Source organism: Ranitomeya variabilis, chromosome 1 (assembly GCF_051348905.1).
Source record: "Ranitomeya variabilis isolate aRanVar5 chromosome 1, aRanVar5.hap1, whole genome shotgun sequence".
NCBI lineage: Eukaryota > Metazoa > Chordata > Amphibia > Anura > Dendrobatidae > Ranitomeya > Ranitomeya variabilis.
This window is the reverse complement of record NC_135232.1, coordinates 10,674,893-10,696,923: the sequence shown is the minus strand read 5'-3', so window position 1 is coordinate 10,696,923 and position 22,031 is coordinate 10,674,893. Positions and strand designations below refer to the sequence as shown.

Here is a 22,031-nt window from a genome sequence, read left to right as displayed (position 1 = left end):
ATTGGAGGATAGGATTCAGAAGAAGTGTGGGGCTATAATAATCAATAATACACACCCAATATACGAGCAGAAGAGCACATTCAGCAGCCGCCTAATCCTACTAAGGTGCAAGAAGGAGAAATTCAGGAAATCGTTTGTACCTACTGCTGTGGGGATGTATAATAATTTCCTAAGGGTGGTAGACAATAATGACTGATTGCAGGTGTACTAATGTCGATTAACAGTAACTTACATACCTGAACAACCCACATTTATTTGTTATGTAAAGTTGGCATACCTGTGCAAGATTGAAAGATGTGTGTCCAAATATTTTATGTACTGCTGTTTGTATTGCCGCTGTAATACCGTAATTTCCCCCCCGGGATCAATAAACTGTAATATATATATATATATATATATATATATATATATATATATCTCTATCTATTATTGTAACTGGTGCAGGAGAGTCCACATAACACCTTGTAGACGTCTCTGTGCTCCCAGCTCCCTTATATCCTGCCCTGTACATGACTCCGTGTACAGCTCCTGCCTCATGTGTCACTTATACAGTATATATATTACATACCTGTGGAAACATCTCCCGGAATCTCCTCCTTCCCGTCACTCACACACGGCTGATCCCCCCTCATCATCGCTTCTTCTTCTTCATCCTTCACTTTAATAATAATCAGATCTTCCCCCTGAAACATCACGTGGAACAATAAGTACAATATAAGACGAGTGGGAAATAAGAAACCACCAAAATCAATGACTACAACTACAGGATCAGAAAAGCCCCAAACCCTCCATATACAGTGTCGTCTACCTGATGATCGTCCGGGATGTTGTGATTCTCCTCCGGACAGTCCTGGGGATACAGAGGACGGGGACATCTCTCTGGTGGATTTCTCCTCCTGGATCCATCTGTGGAGACACAACCACATAGTGACTGACTACACAGCCCCTGTATATCTATACACCAGAAACTTCTCTGTTATGATCCGGTGACTTTGGAGCCGCAAGAACTTTCTCTGGAGTAGGTGGAAACTGTACTGACCGCAAAACCTGAACTAACACCGCAACTAGAAGTAGCCGTGGGGTGTGCCTAACAAACCCTAGACACCTCGACACAGCCGGAGGACTAAATACCCCTATAGATGGAAATAGGAATACTACCTTGCCTCAGAGCAGAACCCCAAAGGATAGGCAGCCCCCCACAAATATTGACTGTGAGTAGGAGAGGAAAGACACACGCAGGCAGAAAACAGGATTCAGCAAAAGAGGCCACTCTAGCTAAATAGGGAAAGATAGGACAGGATACTAAGCGGTCAGTATTAAAACACTTCCAAAAATATCCACAGCAGAGAATACAAAAAGTTCCACAATCTAACTAAAGACATGGAATGTATATCTGCCACTGCAGAGAATCCAACAAGACTGAGAAAATACTGACACAATCTAAGCTGGACAAAAAACACTGAATAGCACAGAATTATTAAGCACACAGCATGGGTGCCACAGAAACAAAACCATACACTTATCTTTGCTGATTTGGCAGAAGGCAGAAGGAACCAAACCAGGACCAAAACCTCCCAACAACCATGGACAACTGGGAAGAACTAATGAATCCTGCACGCCTAAATACCCCAGTCAGAACTGCAATCAGCACATACACCTGACCAGGACTGCAACTCAGGGACAACTGCATTACCACCTACAACCACCGGAGGGAGCCCAAAAACAGAATTCACAACAGTACCCCCCCCTTGAGGAGGGGTCACCGAACCCTCACCAGAGCCCCCAGGCCGATCAGGACGAGCCAGATGAAAAGCATGAACCAAATCAGCAGCATGGACATCGGAGGCAAAAACCCAAGAATTATCCTCCTGGCCATAACCCTTCCATTTGACAAGATACTGAAGCCTCCGCCTCGAAAAACGAGAATCCAAAATTTTCTCAACCACATACTCCAACTCCCCATCAACCAACACAGGGGCCGGAGGATCAACAGAGGGAACAACAGTTACCACATATTTCCGCAATAAAGATCTATGGAAAGACATTATGGATAGTAAAAGAGGCCGGAAGCGCCAATCGAAAAGACACCGGATTAATAATCCCAGAAATCCTATAAGGATCAATAAACCGAGGCTTAAACTTAGGAGAAGAAACCTTCATAGGAACATGACGGGAAGACAACCAAACCAGATCCCCAACCTGAAGCCGGGAACCAACACACCGACGACGGTTAGCAAAACGTTGAGCCTCCTCCTGAGACAACACCAAATTGTCCACCACATGAGCCCAAATCTGCTGCAACCTGTCAACCACAGAAAACCCAACACGATAGCATCATGTAAATTATGCAATACCAGAAATCGACAATCTTCCTGATGGGCTGGCGCCATGCGCATGGTCACCTGTGTCCAAAACTGGGGCTTATTTTTAGCCAAAGGTGTAGCATCAATGCCCCTTAAAGGAATAAGGTTCTGCAAAGGCTGCAAGGGGAAACCACAACGCCTGGCAAACTCAAGGTCCATTAAGTTCAAAGCGGCGCCTGAATCCACAAACGCCAAGACAGAAAATGAAGACAATGAGCAGATCAAGGACACCGATAACAGAAATTTAGGTTGTCCGCTTAGGGCAGACTGAAATGACATGAGAAGCGTCGCCACAATAATAACACAACCTATTCTGACGTCTGAGTCCTTGTCGTTCTGTCCTAGACAGAATCCTATCACACTGCATTGGCTCAGGACTCTGCTCTGAGGACAACGCCACAGCGCACACAGTTCTGCGTTCAATACGCCCGAAGGCCATTTTGAATACCTTGTGATGCCGTTCGGGCTCACTAATGCTCCATCTGTTTTTCAATCTTTCATGCATGATATCTTCCGGACTTATATTGATAAATTCTTGATTGTATATTTGGACGATTTTTTTTTTTTTTTTCTGATGATTGGGAGTCTCATGTGGAACAGGTCAGGATGGTATTTCAGATCCTTCGTGACAATGCTTTGTTTGTGAAGGGGTCTAAGTGTCTCTTTGGGGTGGGTTGTACTGTTATGATCCGGTGACTTTGGAGCCGCATGAACTTTCTCTGGAGTAGGTGGAAACTGTACTGACCGCAAAACCTAAACTAACACCGCAACTAGAAGTAGCCGTGGGGTGTGCCTAACAAACCCTAGACACCTCGACACAGCCGGAGGACTAAATACCCCAGTCAGAACTGCAATCAGCAGATACACCTGAGCAGGACTGCAACTCAGGGACAACTGCATTACCACCTACAACCACCGGAGGGAGCCCAAAAGCAGAATTCACAACAGTACCCCCCCCCCCCTTGAGGAGGGGGTCACCGAACCCTCACCAGAGCCCCCAGGCCGACTCTTCAACCTGTCTGTGCCTGAACATACCGCTATGCGGAGTTATGTTAAGGAGTCTTTGGAGAAAGGGCATATTCGGCCTGGGGGCTCTGGTGAGGGTTCGGTGACCCCTCCTCAAGGGGGGGGGGTACTGTTGTGAATTCTGCTTTTGGGCTCCCTCCGGTGGTTGTAGGTGGTAATGCAGTTGTCCCCGAGTTGCATTCCTGGTCAGGTCTATCTGCTGATGGCAGTTCTGACTGGGGTATTTAGGCGTGCAGGATTCATTAATCCTTGCCAGTTGTCTATGGTTGTTGGGAGGTTTTGGTCCTGGTTTGGTTCCTTCTGCCTTATCAGCAAAGATAAGTGTCTGGTTTTGTTCAAGGGGCCAGTTGTACTGTTATGATCCGGTGACTTTGGAGCCGCATGAACTTTCTCTGGAGTAGGTGGAAACTGTACTGACCGCAAAACCTGAACTAACACCGCAACTAGAAGTAGCTGTGGGGTGTGCCTAACAAACCCTAGACACCTCGACACAGCCGGAGGACTAAATACCCCTATAGATGGAAATAGGAATACTACCTTGCCTCAGAGCAGAACCCCAAAGGATAGGCAGCCCCCCACAAATATTGACTGTGAGTAGGAGAGGAAAGACACACGCAGGCAGAAAACAGGATTCAGCAAAAGAGGCCACTCTAGCTAAATAGGGAAAGATAGGACAGAATACTAAGCGGTCAGTATTAAAACCCTTCCAAAAATATCCACAGCAGATAATACAAAAAGTTCCACAATCTAACTAAAGACATGGAATGTATATCTGCCACTCCAGAGAATCCAACAAGACTGAGAAAATACTGACACAATCTAAGCTGGACAAAAAACACTGAATAGCACAGAATTATTAAGCACACAGCATGGGTGCCACAGAAACAAAACCAGACACTTATCTTTGCTGATTTGGCAGAAGGCAGAAGGAACCAAACCAGGACCAAAACCTCCCAACAACCATGGACAACTGGCAAGGACTAATGAATCCTGCACGCCTAAATACCCCAGTCAGAACTGCAATCAGCAGATACACCTGACCAGGACTGCAACTCAGGGACAACTGCATTACCACATACAACCACCGGAGGGAGCCCAAAAGCAGAATTCACAACACTTCTCTATCAGAACCAGTTTTTCTATGTTGTGGTCTTCTCCATATAAATGAGGGTCCCAGTGCGTCTAGTGTAGACCTGACGTGGACAATGGCCTATGAGACAAGATGGATGGGCAGGAAGTATATAATATTTTTACAAATGTCCTGTTGGACAAAGGATTCATACAACTTTCACTGATCATAAACACTTGTATCAGTGTGATGAACCCGCACCTCGCCTGATGTCACTATTGCGTCAGAAGGATCACATAATGCGGTTTCCCCACAATCACCAACGTGTTCCATACCCCCTGGGGACACGCAAGGTCAGCTTGGTACAGTTTTACACAGAGACCCCCTGTCCACATGGACCCAGGGAAGCACGGGGAGTGAGAGGATGTGGTCCATGCAGTCACTGATGTGGCATCACACTCGCTCACAACCCTGACAGGCTTTGAGGCCCCTTTCACTAGTATCAGTGAAACAGGACAGCCACCAGCTCCTCGCTAGATATAAGCCCAGTCCGTTAATGGGATTATATTGGGCCAGAAACCAGCCCCGGTAGTTTAGTAGGCTAAGCCGAGAATATGGACATGTGATACGTGAATCGAGATAAAAGACCAGCTCAGGGTTAAATTACATATTTAATCGCCTTAAGGGCACACTATATACACAATGGTTACCCATATACAATGGTCAGATGTGGAAATACAATAGTGGTAGGACAAAAGATGTAAGAGGATGAATGATGTCAGTTACCGGGTTGATATTCGACATTGTGTGTGCTAGGTCGTAGGGGCAAGGGCTGCTAGCTGGTTCTTGGGTCCTTAACAGCACGTTATTCGACGTGGCCCCCACCTTCGAAGTGGACTGAGAGCAAAACAGAGAGACACCACATGGCCTTACACTAGCCTTCATCCCCTTTGGGTCACTCCCCATCTGCCCGCTGGGCTGAACCTAAATCCGCTATGTAAAGAATGTTTAGGATCTGCACCTCGACACCCCACCTGACGTCAATATTACGTCAGCGAGATCACGTGGTAAGGTCTCTCAACTTGTACCAATGTGATGTTTCACACTTCCTGGGGACGTGCAAGGTCAGCTTGGCACAGTTTTATAGAGACACCCCCTGTCCACAAGGGCCGTGGGAGGAAGAGGGAATGAGAGGATGTTGGCCATAGGGTCACTGATGAAGCACACTCGCCCACAACCCTGACACACTGTGAGGTCTCTTTAACTAGCAACAGTGAAGAAGCGCTTGGTCAGCCTGGTAGGACTTCAACCAGGGTTATATTGACTTATCGACTTATCCTATCCTATGGTTATACATATATAATGGTCAGATATGCAAATACAATAGTGGTAGGGGACGGGCGGCACCATGGGAGGCTTGTGGTCCCCTCTGTTCCTGATCATCTCCCCCGCACGATATGTCGTAGCGACCTCCCCAAAGAAAAAGCAATAGGATATGCCTTACACAAGCATTTAAACCTCTGGGTTACTCCACTGCTGCCCTTTGAGCTGAACCTAAATCCCTTCCCCTGGAGGTTTGTTGCTTAACCCCTTCACCCCCGGAGCTTTTTCCGTTTTTTCGTTTTTCGCTCCCCTCCTTCCCAGAGCCATAACTTTTTTATTTTTCCGTCAATATGGCCATGTGAGGGCTTATTTTTTGCGGGACGAGTTGTACTTTTGAACGACATCATTGGTTTTACCATGTCATGTACTAGAAAACGGGAAAAAAATTCAAAGTGCGGTGAAATTGCATAAAAAGTGCAATCCCACACTTGTTTTTTGCTTGGCTTTTTTGCTAGGTTCACTAAATGCTAAAACTGACCTGCTATTATGATTCTCCAGGTCAGTACGAGATCATAGACACCTAACATGACTAGGTTATTTTTTACATAAGTGGTGAAAAAAAATTCCAAACTTTGCTAAAAAAAAAAAAAAATTGAGCCATTTTCCGATACTCGTAGCGTCTCCATTTTTCATGATCTGGGGTCGGGTGAGGGCTTATTTTTTGCGTGCCGAGCTGGCGTTTTTAATTATTCCAATTTGGTGCAGATACGTTCTTTTTATCGCCCGTTATTGCATTTTTTTTTTAAATCAGATATTTTTTATTAAAGTTTTCAGAACATAACAGAATTTTTTCCAAAATACCCCACAGTCTTTTCCCATTCCCAACAACTCCCCCCCCCCCCCCCCCCAACCCTGGTCCAATGATAAAATATATCACAAGAAAAATACAGACATAGATAAGGCACATATCCCAAGGCACCAGTCATGGAGTACAACTAAATCACTTTCAGGGTGATATAAACATGGTATCACGAGAATAAACTTACAGACGGTAAGCCTGGAACATTCAACCATCCTGCCCAAATTTTCTCAAACACTGCCGGTCTACCCCGTTTAAGATAAATGGCCTTCTCTCTGCATAGTATGAGGTTTAGCTTATTTACATACTCCTTCCTCGTGGGAACTTTATCTGAGATCCAGTGATATGCTATTAATTTTCTAGCAGTAAAAAGCATTCTGGCAACAGCTATTTGTGAATGATCATCTCCTCCCGCCTCCTCAACATATCCAAGCACACAGACAATAGGATCTCTGGGAATATCCTGCTCTGTGGCCATATATATTAAGTTGAGAACCATAAACCAGAATATTTGTATACAGGGACACGTCCAGAACATATGTAGGATATCTGCATTATCGAGCGTACACTTGGGACATTTTGAATTTGGCCTTAGACCTAAATCAAACAGCCACTTAGGAGTCCTATAAACCCTATAAAGGATATATAGTTGAGACAGACGGTTAGGCTCACTGAGAGACAACTTAGGGATCATTTGCATTATTGACTCCCATTGATCTACCGAAATCCCCCCCACTTGATGTTCCCATTTCGCCAATGCAGTCATCGGGTGACCTAATAGCGCCCTCGAGAGGAGCTCCCCGTACACGAATGAAATTAGTCCCCTTGTAGATGCCTGTAAACCGAGCCTATTAATAACAGTATCATGATGTATAATAATAGGGTGTATATGAGTCTGCATTATATAAGCGTGTCTTACTTGTAAATACTGATAAAACATAGAATGCTGAAGTGAGAACTCCCTTCGTAAGTCCTCAAATGATTTAAAGACACCCCCATCTATCAGCTGTGAGAGCCACCAGATACCCACTCGTCGCCATTGCGCAAACCCCTTCAGTGTCCTCAATTGCGGCAGATATGGATTATCCCATATAGGGGTATACCTTGTGAACCCAGTAATTCCCCTTAAACTTTTAATTTTACCCCACACTTTGACCATAAGCATTACCGTCGGAAATTTAGACACCCACGGTTTAAATTTATTTGCCTCTAACTTAGACAATAGGGGACCCCGACCCCCGAGAAACTGAAGAATCCCTCGACCTCCCCCTATTTCCACAGATGTGTCCTCCACTCTACTTGCCAGATGTTGACACTGGGAAGATAAAAAATATAGCCAAGGGTTAGGCAATGCCAACCCTCCTTCCTCCTTACTCCTTTGTAAGTGCTCTAACTTAATTCTCGCACCCTTTTTCCGTTATTGCATTTTAATGCAATGTCGTGGCGACCAAAAAAACTTAATTCTGGCGTTTCTATTTTTTTATCGCTACTCTGGTTAGCGATCAGGTTAATGCTTTTTTTTTTATTGATAGATCGGGCGATTCTGAACGTGGCGATACCAAATATGTGTAGGTTTGATTTTTTTTTATTGATTTATTTTGACTGGGGCGAAAGGGGGGTGATTTAAACTTTTATATTTTTTTCACATTTTTTTTAACTTTTGCCATGCTTCAATAGCGTCCATGGGAAGCTAGAAGCAGGCACAGCACGATCGCCTCTGCTACATAGCAGCGATCTGCTGTTCGCTGCTATACAGCAGAAATGCAGGTGTGCTGTGAGCGCCGACCACAGGGTGGCGCTCACAGCTACCGGCGATCAGTAACCATAGAGGTCTCAAGGACCTCTATGGTTACCATTCTGAAGTATCGCCGACCTCCGATCATGTGACGGGGGTCGGCGATGACGTCATTTCCGGCCGCCCGGTAGTTAAATGCCGCTGTCTGCGTTTGACAGCGGCATTTAACTAGTTAATAGCGGCGGGTGAATCGCGATTTCACCCGCCGCTATTGCGGGCACATGTCAGCTGTTCAAAACAGCTGACATGTCCCGGCTTTGATGCGGGCTCACCGCAGAGCCCTGCATCAAAGCAGGGGAGCTGACATCAGACGTACTATTCCGTACGATGTCAGTAAGGGGTTAATCACCCAAAACCTATGAAAGTTTATAACTTCTTTCGGGATGGTCCTAGGGCGGCGGTTCTGGCACCATCGGATCCAGCCGGCACCCTGCTAGTCGTAGAGACGAAACACAGTTTTGCCACCAAGCTGCTACTGGCTGTTCTATGCATCTCCATTCCCGTAGGTATTAGAATGGCTTGAGACCCAGGCGGGCATTGGCCATGCCCTGGGGATCTTGGAAATATACACGATGTACAGCTAGGAGGTATAGTATTTCCATAACTCCTTACGAAATCATAGGTGGCTGAACAAAGGACTGAAGAGAGCATGGTTTGGATCCACAGGAGATCTTCCTGTAGAAGGTTGCATACTAGCTACCTGGTGGGGGTATGCATCTCTCATGTTTGAAGCTGGCCAGGTGTCATTTTACAACTGCACATGCTTAAGGGGGTTTTATAATCCCATGCCACATATGATACAGATGATTGACATGGAATTATATCTCCAATACTCTTCACACCTTCCCCTTGCCTCTACCACCTAAAAACTCCAAAACCTAAGATGGGTCATAACCAAGGATGAGCAAATAGCTTCAGATAATTCCTTATCTGAATAGCTATAGTACTTACCGAATAGCTGCATTGGGAACCTGGATACCTGAAGCGCTCCCGATAATCCGCTGTTCGGCGCTGCAGATGCATGTGTCGCAGCTGTGTGACAGTCACAACACATGAATGGAGAGCCTTTTTGTTGCATGTGTTGTGACTGTTACACAGCCGCAACACAAGCAGCGGATTATCGGGAGTGCTCCAGGTAACGTGTTTTTAGTCTTCCCATTCAGTTCTATTATATAACAGTATAGTGCAGCCAACTGGCTGTTCAATCTCTGGAAGTCTAAGAAGCAGTCTGGAGAAAAAGGGACAATTCATTTTCAACAAAAACTAATAAAAGTTATGTTTTATGAGAGATGGAGGTGTTCGGTACCCTCTGCCCAAAAATAGTAGTTACTCACCGATAACGGTGTTTCTCTGAGCCCATGACGGCACCACGGAGAGAGGGGATCCGCCCACCAAGGACAGGAAACCTACAGATAAAAAGGCGGTACCTCTCTCCCGCATCAGTTTGTTTACAGAGCATAAAGGGAACATCAGGTTAACGATCACAAATGTTTCAACATCACTAAACCTTAATAAAGATACCGCGTGCTTAATGATTATATACATAACTAAACATTGTAAGAATGTGCACACCCACGCGTGAGGGAGGGAATGTACGGGTGCCGTCATGGGCTCAGAGAAACACCGTTATCGGTGAGTAACTACTATTTTCTCTGTCCCCCATGACGGCACCACGGAGAGAATTGCAGAGACTGTCTACATTAGGGAGGGACTACGGCTTCCAGAACCCTTCTACCAAAGGTAAGGTCTGAAGAAGAATTTAAGTCCAACCGATAGTGCCTAAAGAAAGTTGAGGGTGAAGACCAAGTAGCAGCTCTACATATCTGGTCTATTGTCGCTCCGGCTCTCTCTGCCCAGGAAGCCGCCATCGCCCTAGTTGAATGAGCTTTAACTTCCCCTGGAGCTGGCATCCCACTTGAGGTATACGCGAGGTTGATGGCATCCCTGATCCATCTTGCCAACGTACCCTTGGAGGCCTTTTTGCCTTTCCGAGGGCCCTGAAAACACACAAAGAGAACCTTCCTCTCTACACTCCCTAGTAGCCTCCAGGTAATGGATGAGACACCTTCTAACATCCAATGTGTGTAGTGATTTTTCCCCCTCGTTTTTAGGGTTAGGACAAAAGGAGGGAAGAGAGATCTCTTGGGACCTATGGAACCGGGAGGCCACTTTTGGTAAGTATGCTGGGTCAGTTTTTAACACCACCCTGTCCTCCAATATTAGCGTGAAGGGTGGCCCGGCTGACAAGGCTTGTATGTCGCTAATTCTTCGGGCTGAAGTGAGGGCTACCAAAAGGGAGGTCTTAAAGGATAGAATCTTTAAGGGAAGTTCTTTTAAGGGCTCAAAGGGTGCTTTGGTAAGGGCCGTGAGAACTAGATTTAAGTCCCACTGTGGGGCTCTACGTGAGGGTAGAGGCCTAGATCTTTCTGCCGCCTTAACGAATCTGGAAACCCAACGATTCTTTGCTAGATTGTAATTAAACAGTGCCCCAAGTGCGGCAATATGAACCTTCAGTGTATTAGTGGCTAGGCCTTTTTCCAGCCCATTTTGCAGAAATTCTAACACCAATTTGAGAGGGATTCCTTCGGAGACTATAGCCCCTGAGGAAGAGAGGAATTTCTTCCAGATTTTACCATACTGCTTAGTAGTTGTTCATTTTCTACTTTTTAAGAGGGTTGACACTAGACCTTGAGAAACCTTTCTCTATCAGTAACCCCCTCTCAAATTCCAAGCTGTCATGTGTAACCTCGCTACCTGCGGGTGTGATACTGGACCCTGGAATAGGAGGTTGGGCAGGTCTGGGAGTATCAAAGGGTCTGTTATGGACATCCTTCTGGCCCAGGAAAACCAAGTTCTCTTCGGCCAGAAAGGGGCAATCAATATCACCCGGGCGCTGTCTTCCCTTATTTTCCTCAGAACCGCTGGTATCAGTGTGATAGGGGGAAATGCATAAGCCAGTTTGTGCTTCCAAGGAATCATGAAAGCGTCCAGCGCCACTGGGTTCCCTGCTGGGTTTATGGAACAAAATGTGGTCACCTTCCGATTTAGGTTGTTTGCGAAGAGATCTATTGTCGGAGCCCCCCACATCTCCGTTATCTGATTGAATATGGACTGGTTCAGTTCCCATTCCCCCTGTTTTAGGCAGACCCGACTTAGGTAGTCTGCCTTGAAATTGTCCACCCCTTTTATATGAAGTGCCGTCAAGGATGCTAAATTTTCCTCGGCCATCCGTAAGATTGAATGTGTGACTTCCATCAGCGGTTGAGAGTGTGTTCCCCCCTGATGGTTTATGTATGCCACTACCACTCTGTTGTCTGAAAACAGTCTTACATGATGTGAGCGAAGGGGTTTTTGGAATTCTGTAAGAGCGAATTTTACTGCTAGCAATTCCTTCATGTTGGAGGATGCTTCTTTTAAGTTGTCTGACCATGTCCCCTGAACCACTAGATCGTGTAGGTGAGCCCCCCAGCCGATGGGACTTGCGTCTGTGGTTACTACCTTTGACACTGGGATCACCCATGGTAGACCGCGGCCCAGATTGCTGTCTTTTGTCCACCAATCTAGCGAGAGAATTGTGTTTGATGAGAAGGTGAACTGACTTTCTAAATTTCCCTTCAGGGAAATTTCTTCCGCTAATATCTGCCATTGCAGTTCCCTTGTATGTGACTGGGCCCATTGGACGGCAGAAATACAGGCTGTCATGGACCCGAGGAGAGACATTGCTTCTCGAACGGATATAGAGGGGAGATCTCTTGCCCTGGACACTAACCCCACCATCTTTTGGATCTTTTCTTGGGGTAGGCGACATTCCTGGGAGATGGAATCCAACGTGATTCCCAGGTACTCCTGAATCTGACTCGGTATTAGTCTGGACTTCTTCAGATTCAGGAGCCACCCCAAGCTTTCCAAAGAGTCCATAACTAACTCTAGCTAGTTTTTGCAATGTTGGGGAGAGTTGCCTATTATCAGGAAGTCGTCCAGATATGGGACGATTAGGGTGTTTTGTTTTCTCAGGTCTGCCATGACTTCCGCTATCAATTTGGTGAATACCCGTGGGGCTATTGCGAGACCGAACGGGAGGGCTGTAAACTGATAATGCTTTACCATCCCTTCTATTTCGATTGCCACCCTGAGGAATTTTTGGAAGTCTTTGTGAATGGGGACGTGGTAGTATGCGTCCTTTAAGTCGAGTACTAACATGAAACAATGCGGAAACAACATTTTGACTGCTGTCTTTACTGTTTCCATTTTGAAAGGTTCCACAATCAGGTGTTTGTTTACATTTTTCAAATTGATAACACTGGTCAACAGCATTTTTGGTGCCAAAGATATTTCATCGAATTTAGGGTATTTTTGGGGTGCTGATTCTGAATATGTCATCAGTTTTGCCAGATTGGCTCAAGTTTTTGAGATTTTTGGTATCTTATTTATAGCACTTGTTGTTAAATGCGACGCATCATCTCATTAATTTCTTTGGATTAGTACTTGAACTGAGCAGTTCTCAATATAGTTTTGTGTTAATTAGTGTTCTAAAAGTTTGTTCATAGCTTGATTTTTGCACTAACTTTATGTTGTTGTCTGTTTTCCAGTGAAAAGCATGAACTCATCAAGAAGAAGTTGTCTTAACGATCCAGACTCATTCTGTTACATTTGTGGTGAATACACACTGCCAAAACATAGAAGAAACATAACAGACTTCGTAAAAAAAGTGTCTTTTGCCTATTTTGGGGTTATGCTTGGGGACCAAGACAAGTTTTGGGCACCACACATAGTGTGCAAAGCATGTATCGAATTATTACGAAAATGGAGCAAAGGACAAAGAAAAAGCTTCAAATTTGGTGTTCCAATGGTGTGGAGAGAGCCAAAAAATCATCATGATGACTGTTATTTATGGTAAACACAGGTACAGGCACATCTTCACAATGAGGGACAGGCCTTCTTGCAGATTCCATGTTACTCCCATTTTCGTTTCTTATGCTTATTGAATCCTTGCACTTGCACTGCACAGAAATAACAGTCATCATGATGATTTTTTGGCTCTCTCCACACCATTGGAACACCAAATTTGAAGCTTTTTCTTTGTCCTTTGCTCCATTTTCGTAATAATTCGATACATGCTTTGCACACTATGTGTGGTGCCCAAAACTTGTCTTGGTCCCCAAGCATAACCCCAAAATAGGCAAAATACACTTTTTTTACGAAGTCTGTTATGTTTCTTCTATGTTTTGGCAGTGTGTATTCACCACAAATGTAACAGAATGAGTCTGGATCGTTAAGACAACTTCTTCTTGATGAGTTCATGCTTTTCACTGGAAAACAGACAACAACATAAAGTTAGTGCAAAAATCAAGCTATGAACAAACTTTTAGAACACTAATTAACACAAAACTATATTGAGAACTGCTCAGTTCAAGTACTAATCCAAAGAAATTAATGAGATGATGCGTCGCATTTACCAACAAGTGCTATAAATAAGATACCAAAAATCTCAAAAACTTGAGCCAATCTGGCAAAACTGATAGCATATTCAGAATCAGCACCCCAAAAATACCCCAAATTCATTAAAATATTTTGGACACCAGAAAAATTTTTTTTTTTTGTTGACCTGTGTAATTGTCCTGAAAGACCCGTCTGGCTTTTTCCTGAGAAAAATCGGAGAGTAGAACCCTCTCCCTTTTTCTTGGAGGGGGACCTCCCGAAGAACCCCTTTGTTCAATAACGTTGTGACTTCCTGTTCCAGAGCTATCCGCTCCTGCGGAGAAGCTCTCTGAGATGTCACCAGGAAGGACGGCTGAGGGAACGTAAGAAATTTGAATTTTAGTCCCGATTGTACCAAATCCAGAATCCAGGCACTGCTGGTTATCTTTTCCCAGGCTGAGAGGAAGAGGGACAATCTTCCTCCCACCTGGGGCAAAAGTTCATTGTGAGGGTTTTTTGGGATCGGTGGGGCTTTTGTTGAAAATAAACCCTTTATTCTTATTCTTTTTGTCTTCCCATCTGTCCTGTGGCCTAGGGGGCTTCCTACGGAAGAATTTTTTACTCCGAAAAGGACGTTTGTAAGATGGGTATTGCAGGACGGGAAAGGACTTCTTTTTGTCCCCTGCCTTTTCCAAAATATCATCCAGAGTAGAGCCGAAAAGAAATTCTCCCTCACAGGGAATATTACAAAGTTTAGCCTTTGTTTGGAGGTCTCCAGGCCAACATTTGAGCCAGAGGGCTCTTCTGGCTGCATTGGAGAACACCGCTGACCTGGCCGAAAGCTTGATGGAGTCTGCTGACGCATCGGCCAGAAAAGCGGCTGCCCCTTTCATTACTGGTAGGGTATTTAGTATACTGTCTCTGGATGCCTTATCCTTGAGCTGGGATTCCAGCTGGTCAAGCCACACCATAAGGGAGCGGGAAGTGCAAGCTGCGGCCACCGCTGGTTTTAGGCCTCCTCCTGCTGCTTCCCAGGAACTTTATAGGAAAGCATCCGCTTTTTTATCCATGGGATCCTTTAAGACCCCCATGTCTTCAAAAGGTAGGGCAAACTTTTTTGACGCTTTAGCGATTGCTACGTCTAATTTAGGTGCTTTTTCCCAAAAGGAGCATGCAGGGTCTTCAAAAGGGTATTTCCTTTTGGGGGTAAGTAAGGCCTTTCTTAAAGGTTTTTTCCATTCTTTATTTATTAAGGCTTGTATTTTATCATTAAGGGGAAACACCCTTCTTTTTTTCTGCTTCAGTCCACCGAACATGATATCTTGGACTGATTTTTTAGTGTGGGATTCAGCAAGACCCAAGGTACTTCTGACCGCTTTAATTAGGGAGTCCGTTTCTTCTAATGGGAAGCAACTACGACCTCCCTGAGAAGAGGATGATGAAGAGGATGATGAAGAATCGGAGGAATTTGAACTAATCTCCCCACTATCCGAGTCACTAGAGTCAGATATAGGGGTCTTTTGTTTAATTTTTTTACATTTTTTACCCTCCTGGAGAGACTTAAAGGTATCTTCCACCTGAGTATTAATTAATGTTTTGAGTTCTGTGGCGAACCCTGGAAGCCCTTCACAGAGAGTCTCTTCCATACAGGATTTACATAATCTTTTTTCCCAGGAGGCAGGTAAATCTTCTTTACAAAGCGCGCAGATCCTATGTTTGGACTTCCCTGCGCTCTTCCTTCCCTAAAACAACAAGAGAAAGGTAGGCTCTATTAGCCGGAGCATTCACGGAGATCACTCACCACCTGGTGTACCCTCAGTACCGGCTGTGGATGGTCCGTATCGACAGTATGGTGCTCCTTTGATCCGGATGCAGCACTAGAATTTTTGCTGTGCTGAGATCCAGACCGTGCTCCAGCTCCACGCCGCTGGACATGAGAGGTCCCTTGCCCCTGCTGCCGGCGTTTCTGCTGCTGCTGCTGCTGCGGTGCCTGCGGTTGCTGCGCTGGTGAGCCCTGCAATTCGGGGTCACTCATAGCTGCTGGGGAACGCTGGCTGTACTGCATTAGAGCAACTAGCCAGGGAGACAGCCCCCATTTAAATATCCTGCGCGCCAATTTACGCGCGCTCCCTGACGCTAGATTGTGCGCATGCGCGAATCCCAGCATGCACCGCGCTTTCCCAGCAAGCCCTGCGCCGCCCAGAATGCCCTGCTCCGCCCAGCAGGCATTGCGGCACCCGCGCATGCGCGTTGTTACCCGGAAGTCCGACACCACGCTTGATGCTTCCTGGTGCGCTATTCAAGCGCGCATTGTCGCGCCCTGCTCCACCTATGGAGGGACCCCTCCGGTGGTTTTACGTGCGGGTGTGTGCCATCTGGAATCCCCACGTAGTGAGGATTCCTGTAGGAGCCGCAGCGCTGCTGCTGCGGTCCCCCGCTCACCCTAGAGACCTACTGATCCCAGCGGTGGCGCTTCAGGTGGCCCAGCCTAGCTGAGGCAGGGAACCCCCGCTGCCTGAACCGGTCTGACTGGCCCCGGAATCCAACGACGATCTGAGGTAAGATCTGCTGCAGGTCCCGTCAAGGACAGGAAACCAAACTGATGCGGGAGAGAGGTACCGCCTTTTTATCTGTAGGTTTCCTGTCCTTGGTGGGCGGATCCCCTCTCTCCGTGGTGCCGTCATGGGGGACAGAGAAAGTCATTATTCTTCATATTTAAGGCCTTTCCTGGCCCCGAGCGGTGGAGATTTCGATGCTGCCTTGTCCTGCAGAACAATACTGGTTTTCTGGAGAGACACAGACTTTTTTCCTTCTCCATTGCTGGAAGAAAGTGTCTTCAAATCGCAGGCAGGAGGTTTTCAACCTGAAAAGGTCCACCAAGGTCCTCTGTAATAATTCTACCCACAGCAGTGCCCACCTCCACCTCGCTGGCATCTGAAGGGATGCCGAGTACTGATCCATTCATCTGCTCTGTCGAGTGGCGTCTCATCTCATCAGTCCATAAAACCTGGGAATAATCTGCATCAGATATTTCTTGGCCCAGACTTGATGTTTTCACTTGTGTTTTGCTCGGTGGTGGTCGGGCTCAGCCTCTTCAGCTCAACCGTGTCTTTGGTCACATTGTACTTCTGTATTTTGCTCAGTGGTGGTCAGCCTCAGGCTTCTTTCACACTTCCTTTTTTACAATCTGCACAGGATCAGTCAAAATGTTGAAATGACGGATCCTGTGCAGATTGTAAAAAACGGGTGCACTGGGCTTGTTTTTCTGACGGACCCGTAGAGGCTATGTGCACCTGTTGTGTATGCGTCTTCGCAGCGGTTTTCTGCTGTGAAAACGCAAACACAACACAACTCAGGTTAAAAATAATTTTAAAAAAAATTCGCAATATTCTTACCTTCTGGCCAGGGCTGTGGAGTCGGTAAGCCACAGTTGTGACTCTGACTCCTGGATTTTATCAGGTTCCGACTCCTTCATAAATGGCCAATTCGTAACATTAAATTTACTGTTGTAAAATACTAACATCGTGCTTATTCAGTTTCTCACCATCATATAAGTAATCAGACCACTTAGAGCAAAAACTATATTTATTAGAATACAATTAGAATATAGCAAATAACTTATTGTAAGTAAATCTGCAATAAACACTGTTATGCAGTTAATAAGAAGAAATCTATAAATTTGTCCTCAGAAAAAGTATTGCCTCTGTCAGATCCTCCTTCATGGATGCCCTCAAGTCTGATCTAATTATTTTGAGAGCAGAGAACAACCTCTCTACACTAACTTGGGATGGTGGCAAAGCAGTAACCACTCGGGCAACATCTCTGACAATGTCAGGATACAGAGGAATCGCTTGTTGCACTGTTATTTTGATGAACGGTCAAATTTCTCAATTTCTTTTAGTGCACATGAAAAATTCTGCTGGAATGCACTGGCTGTGTTCTTTGATGGGGATGACTCTTTTTCTATGCGGGAATGCTTTGCACGGTCCTTGTGATCCAAATATTTTTCGAAATTAAATTCTTCATCAGTTGATGAGGGTGAAGATGTGGCAGGACGACCAAATTCTTCTTGTTCCTCCTGACTGTTCTGCAACCCTTTCATCCTTACTGCTATTTCAAACAGAGCTTCTTTTCCTTTAGTTAGCTGTTGATCATCTAGAAGAATCCGATGCATTGGGTCTACATAAACAGCTGCCAAGAGAATGTTATTTTCTAATAGTAGCTCCTCTCTCCGTTTCATTGATGTAGCAATGCCACTTGCAATTAACCCTCCTCTTTGGGACAGGCGAAACATCAGGTTCTTCCACTCCTTTAAGAAAATACCTGGAGTTAAGTCCTCTGCTTGTAATTTTTTAGTCACTGTAAATGGGTGCTCTAGCAATTTTTCCAGCTCAGTCACCTGATTCCACTGACTTTCATTTAGCGTCAGTTGAGGGTTAGCCATGTCTACAAGGTTTTCAGTTCAACCAAGCGCTGAATCATTAAGTAAGTACTGCCCCATCGTGTGGCTTGATCAATAATTGCCCCTTTTCCAGCAGGTCTCTTCAAAATTGAGTCAACTTTAGGGGTTCTGGCAACAGTAGCCAATTTTCTCACCTTGCCAATCAGTGCAGCAGCATGTCTTCTTGCAGACTGTCTCTTATAGCCAGCTGTAGCGTATGCACAACACAGCGCATGTGATGAATTAAAGAACGTATTGACAGTTTCCACAAGATCATCTAAACTATCATGTTGCTGTTCATCTGAAGCAACTTCAGTTTGCTCCTCAGTTACAATACTGTGTTCCTCTATTTCAAACATTTGTTTCTGTGGACCCAGAATCTTCTTCTAGCTGCTGGTCACCATCATTACTCTCATTCATTAGCTTAATAGTACTTATCATATTTGAAGCATTGTCAGTTACGACAGAAAGAACTTGCTCTTTTTTAAGTTCATAGTCTTGCAGAACCTTTTCCACCAAGACCTGGAGAAACTCACTGGTGTGATGAGCTTTGGTGTCTTTTACTGCCAATGTCTTGGTAACTATTTCATTTTTGGCACAAACAAATCGGACATTGATGGCAAAATAGTTCACTCTGACGTGTGCAGGCATCCATTTTAAGAAACAGAAAGCGTCCCTTGAGAGTTTTTTTAAGTTCTTCCTTTTGTTTAAAAGCTTCTTCGATTACTAATTTTCTAATACTCTCTCTCTCCAGAGAAACACCAAGCTTGCGGGCCATTTCCCCATTCAGACACATAAAAGCTGGTCGTGAAAATAATGAAATAGGCACACTGTCCTTTACAACAAGCTCTATGATCTGTTTTTTAAATGTATCTACTGTCATTGTCATAGTAACTTTGTCACTGACAACATATCTTGCAACTGATCGCTTCAAAGTTCTCTGCTCCTCTGTTTGGCTGGAAGAGCTGGGCACTGGTTCATTGGTTTGGATGCAGTCTTTCTCATCCACTGCTTTCAGTACTTCTGAATGTCTCTTTAGATTAGAAGCTCTGGTAGGAGCATTTTTATCTTTGCCTGAATATGCACTGATCTTGGCTTCACAGCATTTGTTTTCGTCTGGATCATTTGTCATACACTGACAGACATAATGTTTTCTAACTTGAGTGATGGTGAAATGATCAAATACAGCTGATTTAATGTGATGCTTCTTTGACATTCTCAGGTTTTTAATTCTGCATTCACAATCCAAATGACAATTGTTTTTCCTAAAAACAACTGTACAAAATTATTGCCAGGTCGTACAACTGATATAGTGGTCAGTAATACTGTTATTCCTCATGTACTCACAGTTAACTGATGCAAAGTTTGTTGAAAGGATAATACTTCTTACAGTCTTCCTCTTCTGAGTAGCAGCTGTGAGATGCTTGGAAGACGCACACCTAGTAAACATCTAGTCTAGAGGAGGAGCTTTACTACTAAGAATTTGCAACACATTTTCACTTTCAGTTTCATACATTGTAAGTAGGGGGGTTGAGGCAGCATGAGGTTAACCAAGTATAAGATTAGATAAGGGCAGTGGAGAACAATAACACACAAGAAGTAAGAAATGTCTATCTCCAGCAGAACTGCTTATCACTGTTGTTCGTAGTTTGATAGAACATATATATTTTAGTAACATTTATAAAATTCATATGAAAGTTCAATTATGAAATATTAATACATTTTTTTTTTAAAGCTGGAGTCGGAGTCAGTACATTTCTACCGACTCCGACTCCAACCAAAACTAACTCCGACTCCACGGCTCTGACTTCACAGCCCTGCTTCTGGCGTCCCGCGCAGTATACCGATGCTCGCGATGCTCCCGGCAGCTAGCGTTCCCAGTAATGCCTTGCGTGCAATGACTTCTGATGAGGTAGAGGTCTCACGGTTTTGATGACATCACGTGGGCCGGCTTGTGGGATGTACTCAGCCCTTCAAAATTTTAGGAAATTTCCACCTTCACTCCTAATGAAAGCAGAGGTTCAAGATCGCTGCCATATTTTCACCAGGATTTTACCTTTCCCCAGAGATCAAACATGACATTGCTATTGTCAGTTATCTGGCCACAATGAATTTGGAGCTTATAGGCGGTGGTTACAGTTAGGAAAAAATATGCATATTCTCGCTCTATTAGCCCTGAAGTCGAAAATGTATGTCCTATCTCTATCGGATTAATACAAACTTTGATATTCAACTTTTTTTTTTTCCAGAGACATTCAGCCTATTGCAGTTGCAATATTTCTCTTACATGGACAAAGCTGTCAAGTGTAAAATTATGGCATTTCCTCTGAAAGGACAACATATTTCCTGGGGACAAAAGGCTTCTTCCACTTCTGTGTCTATGTGTAAACACATGTCCCTATTTTTGTTCCAAAAGGAGTTCTTACATGTTAACAAAGATGGGTCCCTATTCAACTTCCTACTCGTATTACTCTGTTGCAGACCCAGGCGAAGTGCGGCCCACATATGGCCCTCTCTGGCTGTCTCAGTCCGGTCCGCTGACTGAAACAGCCATGGGGCTGAAAACCAGAGGTCCACTGACCGCACAGTTCCCACCCGCCCGCCGTCTCCATCTTCGCTGACTGCATTGGTGAAGGAGGGGCCTCTGGCCACTTCCTCCACCAGTCAGCATGTGAAACAGCTGACGCGATGAACTGGGTACTGAGGAAAATAAGCGCGCCGGAGACATGAACAGAAGCAGAGCACCGAGATACGGGACTGAGGCGAGTATGTGGTGTTCTTTCTTTTTCATATGTATGTGATGTTTGGGTGGGCATGGGGATTTTATGGGGGTGTCATGCAGAACATGGGCATGCTATGGGGGTGTCGTTCAGCACAGGGGGAAGCTATGGGGGTGTCATGCAGCACATGGAGAGGCTATGGGGGTCTCGTGCAGAACACGAGGAGGCTATGGAGGTGTCGAGCAGAACACGGGGAGGCTATGGGGTAACATGCAGTACATGGGGAGGCTATGGGGGTGTCGTGCAGAACATGGGGAGGATATGGGAGTGTTGTGCAGAACATGGGGAGGCTATGGGGTGATATGATGCACATGACGAGGCTGTGGGGGCGATATGCAATATATGGGGAGACTATGGGGGCTTCATGCAGTACATAGGGAGGCTGCGTGAGGCCTCATGCTGTATATAGTGAGGCTGTGGGGGCCTCATACAGTGTATATAGGGAGGCTGTGGGGGGCTCATGCAGTATATGGGGAGGCTGTGTGGGGCTCATGCTGTATATAGTGAGGCTGTGGGGGCCTCATGCAGTGTATATAGGGAGGCTGTGGGGGGCTCATGCAGTATATGGGGAGGCTGTGTGGGGCTCATGCTGTATATAGTGAGGCTGTGGGGGCCTCATGCAGTGTTTATAGGGAGGCTGTGGGGGCCTCATGCATATATATATTGAGGCTGTGAGGGGCTCATGATGTATATGGGGAGGATGTGCAGGGCTCATGCTGTATATGGGGAGGCTGTGTGGGGCTCATGCTGTATATGGGCAGGCTGTGTGAGGCTCATGCAGTGCATATAGGGAGGCTGTGGGGGGGCTCATGCAGTGTACATGGCGAGGCTGTGTGTAGCTCATGCAGTGTACATGGCGAGGCTGTGTGTAGCTCATGCTGTATATGGGGGAGGCTGTGTGGGGCTCATGCTGTATATGGGGGCTGTGTGGGGCTCATGCAGTGTACATGGCGAGGC

At 45.4% G+C, this 22,031-nt stretch overlaps 1 protein-coding gene across 8 annotated transcripts in view; it reads right to left on the bottom strand.

Annotated features, from left to right (window-relative positions):
* LOC143793498 (uncharacterized) overlaps positions 1 to 22,031 on the bottom strand; it is a 301,418-nt gene that overhangs the window by 145,141 nt on the left and 134,246 nt on the right. For 5 of the 8 annotated variants that reach the window (XM_077280523.1, XM_077280522.1, XM_077280529.1 and 2 more), the window contains 2 exons: positions 809 to 906; positions 569 to 683 (listed from right to left, as the gene is read on the bottom strand). The exons of the other annotated variants lie outside the window; for them this stretch is intronic. In XM_077280523.1, the coding sequence (XP_077136638.1) occupies positions 569 to 683; positions 809 to 906 (213 nt within the window). The remainder of the gene's footprint in view (positions 1 to 568; positions 684 to 808; positions 907 to 22,031) is intronic. 8 annotated transcript variants of the gene reach the window in all.